This window comes from Sminthopsis crassicaudata, chromosome 3 (genome assembly GCF_048593235.1).
Source record: "Sminthopsis crassicaudata isolate SCR6 chromosome 3, ASM4859323v1, whole genome shotgun sequence".
Lineage (NCBI taxonomy): Eukaryota > Metazoa > Chordata > Mammalia > Dasyuromorphia > Dasyuridae > Sminthopsis > Sminthopsis crassicaudata.
In genome coordinates, this window is record NC_133619.1 from 590,620,121 (window position 1) to 590,633,821 (window position 13,701).

At 38.6% G+C, this 13,701-nt stretch overlaps 1 protein-coding gene across 5 annotated transcripts in view; it reads right to left on the minus strand.

Moving 5' to 3' along the window:
* MEAF6 (MYST/Esa1 associated factor 6) overlaps nucleotides 1-12,958 on the minus strand; it is a 28,821-nt gene extending 15,863 nt beyond the window's left edge. For 4 of the 5 annotated variants that reach the window (XR_012488483.1, XM_074305184.1, XM_074305183.1 and 1 more), the window contains exons 1-4: nucleotides 12,719-12,951; nucleotides 11,430-11,545; nucleotides 654-741; nucleotides 328-373 (exon numbers count right to left, since the gene is read on the minus strand). Coding sequence is in view for 3 of the 5 variants with exons in the window: in XM_074305184.1 (XP_074161285.1) it covers nucleotides 328-373; nucleotides 654-741; nucleotides 11,430-11,545; nucleotides 12,719-12,808 (340 nt within the window). In the remaining 2 variants the exon portion in view is untranslated. Of the gene's footprint in view, nucleotides 1-327; nucleotides 374-653; nucleotides 742-11,429; nucleotides 11,546-12,718 lie in introns of all 5 variants that reach the window. The other variant, XR_012488484.1, reaches the window with a different exon arrangement.
* Between the last annotated feature and the right edge of the window lie 743 nt (nucleotides 12,959-13,701).

The window sequence follows — 13,701 nt, forward strand, 5'->3', positions numbered from 1 at the left end:
AAATAATTTTTTTAATAACTTTAATTGAGTGGACTTAAAAAAGATTACCTACTTGTATTTTTTCAGAGAATTGAGGAAAGTTTTTGAGCCAACCTCCCTAATAAGAAGAGGGGTAAGGAAGATGTGGCTTTCTCCCTCTCATGATCCCTTTCTTTCTCTCTCCTTTCCTCTTTCTCCCCCACCCCCCACATTGCCAATGCCTGTAAGAGTTTGTGCTTGTATGTAAATATAAGTGCATGGAAGCATACCCTAGATCTCTCAAAGAAACTGCAAGAATTTATCATTTAAATGCAGGGGTGAGCAGATCCTAAAAACAAAATAACTTACTTTTTTCAATGAGTTGGTCTTGAACTCCAGCCAATGCACTGACTGCCTAAAAACAAACAACATCAAGAAACTCATTGGTGAAACAGTCAGAAGAAAAAAGAAATTAGATTCTAATCTAATTCTGCAAAATAAGATCATGGGAAATTCATTTCAGAAAAGCAGCCATTAGCTAACCAGATTTATTTAGAAAAAATATGAATTTTTCATAAAGTGTGGAATATTTACATCAACTACAAAAAAAGGACTGTCAAAAATTGATCTAAATTTCACTTGGGTTGATAGTTAGTCAACCATCAAAAATGTACTGGCAATCCCAACTCACTTACCGCTGCTGAAGTAACTGAGGATTTACTGAAGAGTCGTTCAGCTTCCTTAAATTTTCGGTTCCTACGATCATTTTTGCTATTAGAATTTCTAAAATGGAGGGGAAAAAAATCTCATAAACATTTGCTATGTCCACAATTAAATCTTATTCCATAATACCTTGATTTGATAAGAAAAAACTGATTTTCTGAGAAAAATGGTTTTCTACAAGGAAAAAATTTTCAGCTGAAAGGCATACTTAAGTAAAAAAATAACTTAATTTAGGATTTTTTTTTTGCTTTGAAGTAATAGAATATTCAATTCACAAGCTTTTGAAATTAAAGATGGAAAAATAAAGCTTTATTTAATAACTAAAACTAATTAAAAAAAAAAAAAAAAAAAAAAAAAAAAAGGATACTTCAGTTCCACTGACCAGAAAAGAGAGAGAGAGGAAAGGGAAAAAAGAGAAAGAGAAGAAAAAAAAAGTCAAGAAGCAGCAAAGATACTCCTACATTGGGAGAAGAAACACACACACACACACACACACACACACACACACACACACACCCATACCCACACCAGGAATAAGAGAGCAAGACACCAACAAAAAAAGAATTATCCTACTCTTCAAAATTTATCACTGACTATGTATTGACGCTTAATCACACCCACCACAAATATCTTCATTTTCCAATTATTCACACTACATTCCACGTTTGTAATAAAATCATGGGAATCTAGGAAAAGGAAATGGGGCATTAAATTAATTATAATTTCCTGAATAAAATCCAACCTATTCTTCTCCTTTTCCTATTTAATTGTAAGCCAGAGTTTTGTCCATTTGCACTGTTTGTCCCAGAAACACATACTTATGATGAAGCTTTAAGAGCTGTCTGTCCAAATTCATACTACAAGCTAAGTAGCAGACATTCTTCAACCATTTGTTCTTTTCCATATGGATGGTAGTCAACTGTTCTGAATGGCTCTGAATCTTTCCAAGAAACTCCGCAATGTTGAAGGAATGGGTGAAACAGCACAATTTCATCTTACTCTCAATAATCACTAAAGTCCTCTTCAACACAGACCATGTGCTGAATAAATTTCATGTCTCAATTAATGATTATGATCCGAAGGTTGTTGAAAAGTCCATCAACAAGCATTAAGTGCTTATTATTTGCTAGGAATTGTGCTATTAAAAGAAACAAATAAAAAGAAAGTTGGCCCCTGCACTCAAAGAGTTAACATTCTAATAGAAAAAGACAACAGAAGAACTGAAATGGGAGGTAGAGATACTCACATGGCTTCGTGATGGCAAAATCAGAAGTCAGAAGTAAAGCCAGGAGAGAAATGAAGGGAGGTTAGCCTGGGCCTCTCTCCAAAACAGAGGCCTCAGGAAGAACTCACCATGATAGAAAGGGTTCATAAGGCAGGAGAAATGTTTGAGGGTGAAAGTACCACAGATCTGAGGGTAATTCTAGAATGAGAAGGCAACTGAAGCATCAGAGGTACATAAAGTTATTACTTCTGTGCTGTTATCTTTCAAAGAATCTTGAAATGATTCTGATTTATGAATGGGAGACACCTACCTGGAAGAGAATATTTAAGGTGACTCAAATCAAATGTTCTTTTCTAATCAACCATAACCTCAGTATAAACTTCACATCTTTTCTTAAGTTTTATGATGAGAAAGATACAGTACATTGTAGAATACTTCTTGTGAAAACCTGTTTCCTATTATCAATGAGAATGTCTTTGATGGTCATGTAGATAATCTTAAAAGATTTTGTATAAATGGTTAAGTTAAAATATGAAATTCTCTTGGTTGCCTGGGTGGGAGATGTGGATGGAAATTAATACGGGTTTTTCCCCATTGATGTCTTCTCCTACAAGGTAAATTGATTCCCCAAAGTTTTCATGATCAATCCTACAGCATATATCTCCTTTATATATACTTATTTCAATTAGGTGGCCTTTATAATCTTTATTCCTTTTAGTGACACTGCTATTCCCTTTGTGAATACAACCAGGACTATAATGTTCAAGTCTAAGTGTAGTGTTATTTCCCAAACTTTATTTCCTTTCTGCCCAGATAGTTTCTAGAATACTCCAAAAATAAAATCACTTCTATTTCTTCTTACACAGACCTTCACCCAAATATTCACCTTACTTTTTTCTCTTCTCTATTTCTTGGATTTCTGAAGTAGCTCCTTGAGCATATTTGAGGTCACATATTTTATTACTAGCTTTTTTTCTTATATTTTAGCTACTGTGAACTTATGAGTATCTCAACTGCTACTCTTCTTCACTGCAAAAAAAAAAATTTGTTTCTTCTGTTTTATTAGCATTTAACTGCATAAAAGGCTCTAAATATTTTTGTCTTCTGTTTTTGTTGTAATCTTGCCTTTTTTATTGCCATTTTATTTATTTTCTGTCCTCTTTAATCAGACTCACTAAAAACTTACCAATTTTATTAGTTGGATTTTTTAAGACAACAAGCTTTTAGTTTTTTTCTATAGCTTTCAATTCTATAGTTTTTGGTTTCCAGTTTATTTCTCCTCTAATTTTAATATCTTCTCTTTTTAACTTATTTGTTTCCTTTCAATTTTAAAAAAATGAATAGTTTTATTCATTCTTTTGTTTATCAGAATATGATTTTTTTCTTGTAAGAGTTCTCAGAAATTTGATATGTTTTATTTTTGTTATTTTCTTTCAGTTATTATAGTTTCTTATATGTTCAGAGACCCACTCAATAATAAGAATTTTACTATTAAGTCTCCATTTGCCTGTGCCTTTGTGCTCTCTAAAGTAATTACTAGTCTTATTGTGTGAATAGTTTGTAAAAGATGTCTACTCTTTCTGCTTTTTTACACTTGTTTGTAATATGTTCATATCTTAATATTTATTCAATTTTTGTAAAAATTCCATGTAGTGCTAGAAAAGATATTTTTTAGCAATCTCATTTAAAAGAACCCAAACTGAAACATTGAAATCCCCTGGTATTTTTACTATCCTGTCTTTTTGTAGTTAAATTTTTCTTTATGAATTTAGATACAAATTTAATATGCATGTTTATCTATCTATAATTTCTTTTTGGGGTAATGTAGTTTTCTTATCCCTTTTTATGTTCTGTTTGCTTTTGCTTTGTCTACCAGCATGACTGTCTATCTAATACCAACTTTATCTAATAGCAGGAGCCCCAGCTTTTTCACATTCACCTAATCCATAGTAATTTTTTTTTCCAGCTCCTAATTTTTATTCTATGTATATCTGTTTTTTAAATGTGTTCTTATTAGTAATCAATTATGTGACTGGGTTGTATTATTCAACCTCTCTTTTTTTTTAATTGTTTAATCCATTCATATTTAGTTATGTGCTAAGTTTATATTGTTCTTCATTAGTCTCTACTATTTTTTCTCCAAATTAGGATTTGCCTCTATTCCTCCACACAGTATTTTGTCTGTTCAATTATATTAATCTATATCAAGGCAACTCTATTCTCACCGGTTCTTTTATTTCCTTCCTCAAGCACTTTCTTTCCTCTTACATTATTTCCCATTTCTTCTAGTTTGTGGAGTTTTACTTATTAGTTCTTTTTACTTTATTTAGTTAAGCCTTCTGCTCTTTTCTCCTCTCATTCAAGCAATCAAGTAAAACTGTTTCCTCTCCTCCCTTTCAATTGTTTTGTTCATTATTTTAAATTTTATTTTCTGTCTTTAAAGAAAAAGGATTCTTTCCTACTCTTATCTTTCCTTCTTGTTCATTCCAGACTTTTATTCTTTGATTCATGACCTTTACATTAAGTCTTTCGTTTAGCCTTAATTCCACATAGAATAAAAGCTTCTAATGTAACTATATTGGATTTCCTCTCTAAAGAATTTCTATTTAATGCCTTGTAGGTCTTGTCCCTTGGCCCCTTTTTCTCCATTGTGCCTCACTCTTTAGAAAGCAGATGACAGAAAAGATATTGGTCCATGGCAAGAATTTTCCGATATCCCTGGTTAAACTTTACCTACCCTATGATTATTATTTTCCCCAATTACCAAAGAATCTCCTCCCTTGGTCTATGCCCTTGTACTCTTCTAGATGTGCATTATCTCCAGAAGCTTGAATTTCCATTCTCCAAAAGTAGGATGAGTGTTCCTCTAAGGGCCAAATCTCTGCAGAGAACATACACTATAAAGGCCCTAACTCCTTTCATAGATTCTCCTTCAATGACATCATAGTACACTCTCATTAAAGAAACAAGATTTCTCCCTTTCTTTTCCCATTTTGATGTTCTTCCCCTTTGCCTGCCTATTCTCTGATAGGCTCTAGATAAGTTATTTTTTTTTTTTCATTGCTACCTTTGACTTTAATCAGTCTCATTATATTCCTCCTCTTCCCCTTTTTATGTATCCTCTCCTTGTATAATTTAGTTTCATAAAAAGCCATATATATATATAAGTATATATGTGGGGGGGAGGATACTGTGAAGTATATAGCCTTGTAGTCTAAGATATTTCAGACCTATTTCTTCTATATCACCTCTATTTGATGTCTGCTTCAAATATTTCAAACACTTCTTTTCTTAACTGAACATCCCATTTTTTCTTCATTAATAAGTAGGATCAAGTTTGGATATATCATATTGAGTTGAATCTTTAATTTCTTTTGCTTATTGGGGCAAATTATTCCACTTCCTTTTGTGGTTTCTGGTGGGTGCAGAATAATCTTGTGTTATTTTAATTTCCTTTATATTTGAGTCTTTCCTTGTCACTTGCAAAATTTATTGTTTCTTAACAGAATTCTTATATTTAAATCCTCTTTATCTTAAGAATTTTCAGTATGGGGTTTTATTGTGGATATCTATGAGTTCTTTCAATTGACATTTTCTGTATTCAGAAGTTCTGGGTAGTTTTCTTGAATTATATCTAATATTATGTGATCAAGGTATGTTGGTTAGTCAGGTTTTTCTCAGAGACCTATCATCCTTAAATCATCTCTAAGCATCCCAGTTTTGAGAGCAATATGCTTTACTTATATGGAGATCATACTTTCTTTTAATATTAATAGTTTTTTGCATCTCTTCTTATACAATGTCCTTTGCATTGCCATTTATTCTTTTTCGTTTCTTTAATGAGACTTGCCATGATAAGATTAAAATTTTTCTATTCTTCTAAATTACTTCTGCTTTGCAGGCCTGAAATTCTGCTTTTATTTCTCTTTTATACCTTTCAGGAACATCTTACTGTGATTCTATACTCTCTCAGGTATACAAAGGGTCTTCTACTGATTCATTTTCTTGCAATACAGATGCCTGAACTTTGTTTCCTAATTTGAAGGTCATTTCCCTTTTGGTTATTTTTTTCCTGGTGTTTTTTTCTGTTTATGTTTAAGGTCTTTGAGTTTTCTTCCACCTGAGTTCTTTGGAGAACCTTTTTTCTTTATTTTTCCCTATGGCTCAATTTGGATTCCATTCTTTTGATGCTAGTATCCCTGGGAACTAGATCTCATAACTACTTTAGCCTCTTCCCACACTGGAGAATTCATGATTCACCAGACTTGGTCTCCACTCCAAGTGACTTCCAGGAGTAAAGAATTGGCCCCAGCGGGATGCTGGACTTGTTCTCTCAGGTTAGTGAAGTGCCACACAGCCCCCAGACATGGGCTCTGCCTCACCTTCTTCTATTCCTGAGTTTAGTTCAACTTTTGCTACAGCCCAGAACACTGGTACTCTGTTGCACTATGAGCAATTTTTTGCCACTTGGATCTCTTGAGGCAATGGGAGGCAGGAGTGAAGGTGTATTGAAGTAAAGAGAAATTCTATACCAAGTATGTAGATTGACTTGGATAGACTTGTTTCTAGGAACATAATGGGGTAAGGGAGTGCTAAATGGACAAGTTAGGGGCTAGGGATTAGCCTTCTCTGCTGTCAATTCATCAAATATTTATCTTGTTTGGCTTCTTCATAGCCTAGAGAGATCATGAAGACTGATAAAACTGATTTATCTCTAGTGCATAATTCTTATTTTAGAAAAGTTTGAGAGGAAATGAAGATTGGAGAAAAGCTCTAGCCCTTCATCTTATTAACCATGGGACCTAGAAGTCTGATATATTTCTTATTAGATTTCAATAACTACCTTCTAGTCAAAGTCTGACTTCTCCCTTTTGACTGCAGTTTTCTGGAGGGCTGGATCTTAAAGCACTTTTAACTTTCTCTCACTCTAGGCAATTTACATTTCACTGTCCTCTATATCCCAGCCTTAAGTGACTTCTGGAGAAACAGAATTGGACCCAGCTGGATGCTTTCCCTCTCAGTTAGTGTCAAAAAGACAGGTACAAAGATACTACTTTAATTCCATTGGCTAAATTATAGCACCAAGTGTCACTGCTGTTCTAACTGAGCAAGCTACTGGTTTTTGATTTTTCCTAGCATTAGGAAAATAATGGGAAGGGAGTAGAACTGAGTTCTGTGGCAAATCTGGTAGATAAGTTTGTGCAGCCCTGTTGCTAGAGCATGATGAACAACAGGGAAGGAGTTGCTGAGTGATGATGTTATCGACCAGAGATTAGTCTTCTTTGCAGTTAGTTCATGAACTGCTACCTGTTCAAAGCTCTTGGTGTACTAGGCCATAGAGACATCTAAAACTACTTTATCTATGCAAAATTCCTATTTGGAGGAAATTTTGAAAATTTTGAAAAGTCCAGAGAAAGTATCTCCAATATTCTATCCTGTGTTGGTCATGTGAACCAGAAGCAGGAAATCTTTATGGTAACCAAATTTTAAGCAGTTTCTCCCCCTCCCCAAACAGTGAGGCGATACAGTGGATAATTTTCTGGGTCTGTAGTTCAGAAGATTTTGTTTGTCCGTATCTGGCTCAGACACCAACTGTATGTCTCTGGTCAAGTCACTTAACCCCATATGCCAGTTTCCTTATCTGTAAAATGAGCTGGAAAAGATGACAAACAACTCCAATATCTCTGCCAAGAAAAGTCCAAATGGGATCAAGAAGAATTGGACATGACTGAAAACTGAAATGACTCAACAAAATCCTTTTTAGCTTAGAGCCATTTTGATCACATATGCAAAACACTTTCTTCCCAGCAAAATATTTTTCCCAACCTTTGTTAGCTGTACTCAATCCCTTGTCAGGAATCTCTTCCTTACATTTTAAACCAAATCAAATAAAGGTTTAAAACCTCACTGCATGCCAGCGCTAAGCTAAAGACTGAGGATATAAATACAAGCCAAAAAAACCCCTCAGACTAATCCCTGAAGAAAGTCCACAAAAAGGGCAAGGGAAAGGGAAGTCAGGAGCAGAACTGAGAAAAGAGTGAATGAGTACTCCTGGGGCACTTCCTCAAAATGAAAATTCTGGAAAGAACTCAACTGAATTAGAGAAAGAGGTACAGGAATCTTCCAGGATGAGAAATCCCAGGATGCTCTTAGGAAGGTTTGAGAGGTCATGGAAAAGTCTGAAAAGTCAGGTACAAGGGAAGCCAGAACACTGAAAGGTGTCCATGGCCCAGAAGTCCAAATCTCTTTCTAGGACACTACCTTCTTAGCCCTTCATTTCCAAAATTAACTTTCATCTTCTCCTTTCCTTGACTTTAATAGACAAGGGTGAGGGATATGTGTCCTATGGGCTTTAATTTCCTGCCCAAGACTTGCTTTCTTTAGCAATACTGTCTAGGTCACTTCCAGTAATACCTTTTATGCTCAAATGAATCATCATAAGCAGGATAAATCTGGGGACACACATTCATCAGAAAGCCTACAAACCTCTTATGTTCCTGTAATCCAGCCATCAACTGGTGACTTCAGTACCCATTGGCAGGAACCACCTTCCAATGCTGCTCTTTGCTTTTTCCTCTAATCCTCAATGGGATGATCTTTATCTAATAACTTCTGCTTTCTATAAGTGTGCCAAACTGGAGGACAAACTGCAGCTTCTTCCTCAGAAGATTCAAATCCCTCCTCTTCAGGGAAAGCCTGTATTTTTAAGCTTTAAGTATATGGTTGCCCCTTTCCTTCCTTTAATCCTCTCTATAACACTCTTCCAATCTCACCTACTAGGTAAGGGTCAAGATTCCCCTTTCCTCCACTTAACTCTCACCTCCTTTTGCTTCAGGAATGATTCAGGATTTCTCACAACCTGAAAGGAGGACAATCAAACATACCAAGAAAGAGATTTGCATATCCCAAGAGAAAAGGAAAGACATATACTTCACAAGAGGAAAGCATATCATTCATATGTATATGCACTGACACCAACCCAAGGTATAGACAGAGTTAAACATACACACTCCCTAAGAAGGGAGAGACAGACACATAAGCCAAGAGGAAAGGAGACATAAACAAGGAGAGACAGAAACATACAAACCAAGAAGAGGGAGACAGATGCACACTCCAAGAAAAAAGGGAGAATGACTGAAATAGTCACAAACTAAAAGGAAGGAAGGCAGAGACAAATATATATAAACCAATCGAAAGGAAGAATAAAAAAAGATACTAAGAGAAAAGAAATGGAGATGACAAATAGAAAACAAATGGAATAGTAAAAGACTGACACACATACATGCATGAAAGCACACACATTAATTGAGAGAAAAGGAAAAAAGACACACACCAAGAGTGAGAGACAGACAAAACAGACACACTCACTCTCATACCAAGAGGGAGGCCTACATTCAAGTAGAGATAAACCATAATAAAGGAGACATCCACAAAAGAAGAAAGAGACACAATTTTAAAAAAAGAAAAAAACGACCCAATGGCCAGAGATAAAAAGGAGAGAAGTCACAGAGCAAGGAAGAAAACAAAATGTACAAAAAAAAGCTAAAAATAGGGGCAGCTAGGTAGCAAAGTAGATAAAGCACCAGCCCTGAAGTTCAAATATGATCTCAGACACTTAACACTTCCTGGATGTGTGACCTTGGGCAAGTCACTTTAACTCCAACTGTCTCAGTTTAAAAAAAAAAAAAAAGGCTAAAAATAAAAGACAAAAAATTCAAGGAAAAAACTCAAAGGACTGAAGGGAGCCATGAGCAAAGATAAAGGACATACACTATACATCAATGATGAGGAGAGGGACAAAAAGGAGGGACAGAGAGACAAAAAGAAGGACAGGATATAAAAGAGGGGATAGAAAAAGTAAAATAGAAACAGGAAGATAATGATGGAGTTAACATTCACAGCTGAGCATATAGAAAGCTTTTTAAAAGGTTTACAAAGTTCTTTTAGATATTATCATTTGATGAAATAGCTGCAAATTAACTTTTTTCACACCAAATTAACTACTTGACCTTCAGATTTAGCTGTCACTATACTTTTTTTTTTTAATTTTATATTTTTTCCCCAGTTACATGCACATTTTTTACATTTGTTTTTATAACTGGGTTCCGTATTCTCTCCCTTCTTCCTACCCCACCCCCCCAATTGAAAAGGCACATGTGAAGTTATGTAGAACACTTTTCCATAAAAGTTATGCTGTGTTGCTATACTTTGAAATGCTAAAGCACTGTTTACAAATCGTGCACAGTTCTGATTCAAACTTTAGCCTTCAGAGACACCAAAAGAAATTATCTGAATCACTGGAAGATTATCTCAGGGGACCTAATGACAAGGATGTGTAAAGGAGGGAGTGTTAACATTACTAGAGCTGAAGCTTTCATATAAGCAACCATTTCATTGCATTGTCTATCCTCAAGGATTCCAAAGCACACATCATTTTGGTCCCCAAGGGTGACAGACTACTGAAAAGGAATAAAAATGAACCAGGGTAGTCTGCACTGGTGGGTTAGAATAATAGTTTGGAAGTTTACAAAGCTTTATCACCACCAACCTGTGACGAAAGTAGTGCATGGATTACAATCCCCTTCATATAATACAGAAAGTTGAGGCTCAAGTAAATGACATGCCTAAGGACTAACAAGTGAGCTAGGACCTTTAGTCCTCTTATTCCATGTCCAGGGCTCCTTCCAGTCCTAAGGCCTTTTGTTCTACTAACTACTACTATGTCCCAGTCTCCAAGTTGGCCTTGATGGCTTCTTTTCTGACTCAAGTTTGCTAACAGCACTATCTGTCATTGCATCAATTTCTTCATGTTCAAGTGTACAGATCAGTCTACTAAATCTCTTCCAGCTTCTAAACAAGAACCATTATTTTAAGAGCAGAAAACAACAGGAGTCAAAACTCAGAAACACAGGACAGTGTTTCTGCTTCTATTCACTAAATTTCAGATCCTTTTACTGAACAGTTTTTGGAAGAGTTTTGGGATTGGAAAATGAAAAAATCATTTCCTTCAGTGACTGGATATCAAGTACAAATGTGAATCATAGGTTTAAAGCTGGAGGGGATTTTAGAATTCATCTATTGCCAACATCATCATTTTATAGAGAGGGACATGGAGACCCAGAAATGTATATGACTTTGAGCAATCACTTTAAAAAATAAATTAATAAAGCAGGAATTAAAAGAGTAGCCCCCCTGACTATAAATTCAGCATTCTTGCCAACACTGGACAGCAGAAAGCATAGATTTAGGAAAGAAATGAAACTGATCCCTGGGGATTGATCACTTCTTTAAAACAAAAATAAAAACAAAATCCAGATGCTAAACTCACATAGAATCACTGAGCAAATATCGGAATTTGGTACCTGGAATTTGTTAAGCTATATGACTCCATATATGATGATAAATGGTGCTAGACAATAAAGAAAATTATAAATGGCTACTGGAGATAGACTCTAAGAAATAGAAATTGGTAACATTCGATCCAAAACACTAGCTATAAAACAGAAGCCTTTCTGACACTCACTTTTGATTTGTCAGATAGCGGTCCCAGCCCCGAATAATATTGCCATACATCTGGGTGTCTTCTAGGTAGCTCCCTTCAAAAGCATAGATTTGTCTCTCCAAGTTTGCCAGCGTCTCCTGGTGGACACACAAAAAAAGCACAGGATGCCACTACCTTTCAGTTTGGATTAGTCAGTGTGATCAAACGGAGATTTAGTCAACAGGTTTAAAACTGAGGCTCCTGCCTCGAAGAAGTCACAGCTGATACCTCTTTTTCAGTACATTTGCGCTAATTCTCACCCTGCACAGGGCAAACCCAAACTATTACTTTGGCTTTGGGAGGTAAAATTAGAATTCAGAATAAATCAGGCCCTTCACTGTTTCTGAGAATAACACTACTGCTTTTAACACCTGGAGGAGCAGGCTGGCCAATACCACAGGCGAATTTCACTCGTGTTGCTAAAAGGTATAAGAACAAAGTGGTCTGTGGAAGGACCTTCCATCCATAAGGCTTAGAAAGCCATTAAGGGTCAAGGTCCCTTCTCTATTAGCAGGAGCCAGGAAATGCCACGGGCTATCCACAGATTCTTTGTTGCTATGGTAACCAACATCTGCTGCTCCAGGTGAAGATGCCTCCCCACCAGCCGGACTCTCGAGTCACTTTTTTATGCCTGTGTTCTCCCGTTACCAAATCATTATAAATTTCCCCATCGCTAATATCCCTCCCACACAATCTTATCCCAATCCCAAGGACACCCCTTCACCTTCTACCAGGGTCCTTTCACTCCCTCGCAGAACCTCCCTGGCCCTCAGTTTCCCCAGCTGTAAAATAAAGAGGCCGGGCTAGAAGGCCTTCTGAGATCCCTTCCGGCCCGAGACCGCGGATCCTCTGAAGGACCTCAGCTTCCCCTAAGTGTCCCCCTCCCCCCGGGGGAGCGAAGGCCTACTCCATTCCGCCCCGCCCATCCCGCTTCTCAGCCCGGCCCCGCCCCCACGGCTCGTGCCCGTCAGTCATCGGGGGCGTGTGGGGACGCGGGCCCGCGAAGGCGGGCGCGGGCGCGAGCGCGAGCGCGGCTGGGCCCCTGGGCGCGAGGATGGGGCCCCCGGGCCGCGGGAAGCGCGAGGCGGAAGCGGAGGAAAGGGCCCCGCGCAGCGGGTTCGCAGGGCGCCCCAGGCCCCGCGCCGCTGCCGCCGGCATAACGGCCGCCTGGAAGCCGGACCGGGCCGGGCCGGATCCCCGCCCCGAGGAGCACCCGAGCGGGGCGGAGAGGCCCCCGGCTCCCTCTCTTCGCCTCCCTCCAGCCCCCTCACCGCCAGCTCCTGCTTGCGCTTCACCAGCTCGGCCAGCTCCCGCCGGGTGTCCGGGATCTGCGGCGGCGCCGCCTTGTTGTGCATCGCCATGTTGGGCCGAGGCGCGAGGAAGGAGGCAGCGAGCGAGCGAGAGAGCGAGCGAGGGAGGGAGAGAGCGAGCGAGCGAGAGAGCGAGGGAGGCGGCCCCGCCGCGCCCCCGCCCCTCGGCCGCCAGGGGGCGCCGCGGCCCCGCCACTGCGCCTGCGCAGGCGTCCCGGGTGGCTAGGGGAGGAGGCCGCGCGAGAAACGAGCGGGGAGGGAGGGAAGGAAAAGAGGGTGGAGAGGAAATCGACGAGCCGCTAGGAAATAGAGGAAATAGAAGGAGGGAAATTGACGAGAGAGGAAATATTGGAGAGAATAGAGAAGAAGTAAAGAGGGCGAGCAGGGGATGGGTAGGGAGAAAAAGGGGAAGAGAAAAAAGGAAATGGAAGAAGAGAAAAAACGAAGGGAGAAAGGAGAGAACGAGAAAGAACAGAGGAGAAAAAGAGGAAATAGAGTGTTGGGTTTCAGGGGGTCCCCAAATTATTGGGGTTCTGAAAGGGTTTCACAAGTGTCCCAAAAGAATTAGAAAGCTTTAGATAACTTGTAAGCCAAGAGGCAAAGTTTTGTTATAACTGTAAAACAGGCCAAATTTCAGAAGAGGAAGATAGCAAAGAGCAAACATAAACGTACAGGGAAAACTTAGGCGTGAAGTTGGGAGTGCCGACAAAAAGCGGCAGGGTAGATTACACGGGGTGGGGTTCACGTGATTGGCGGGAAGTAATGGGCGCTAACGGCAATCCCTTTTCTCTCATGAAACTAAAGGCCCATTGTTTGGGTTCGGATGGGAACAGCGTTCCGGACTCGCATGACAGAACAGACATCCTGGAAGGACAGTTTAGTGGAATAAAGATACCAGGCGAAACGCCCTTTCTTTCATACATTCTTTAAGGCTGGGTCAGATT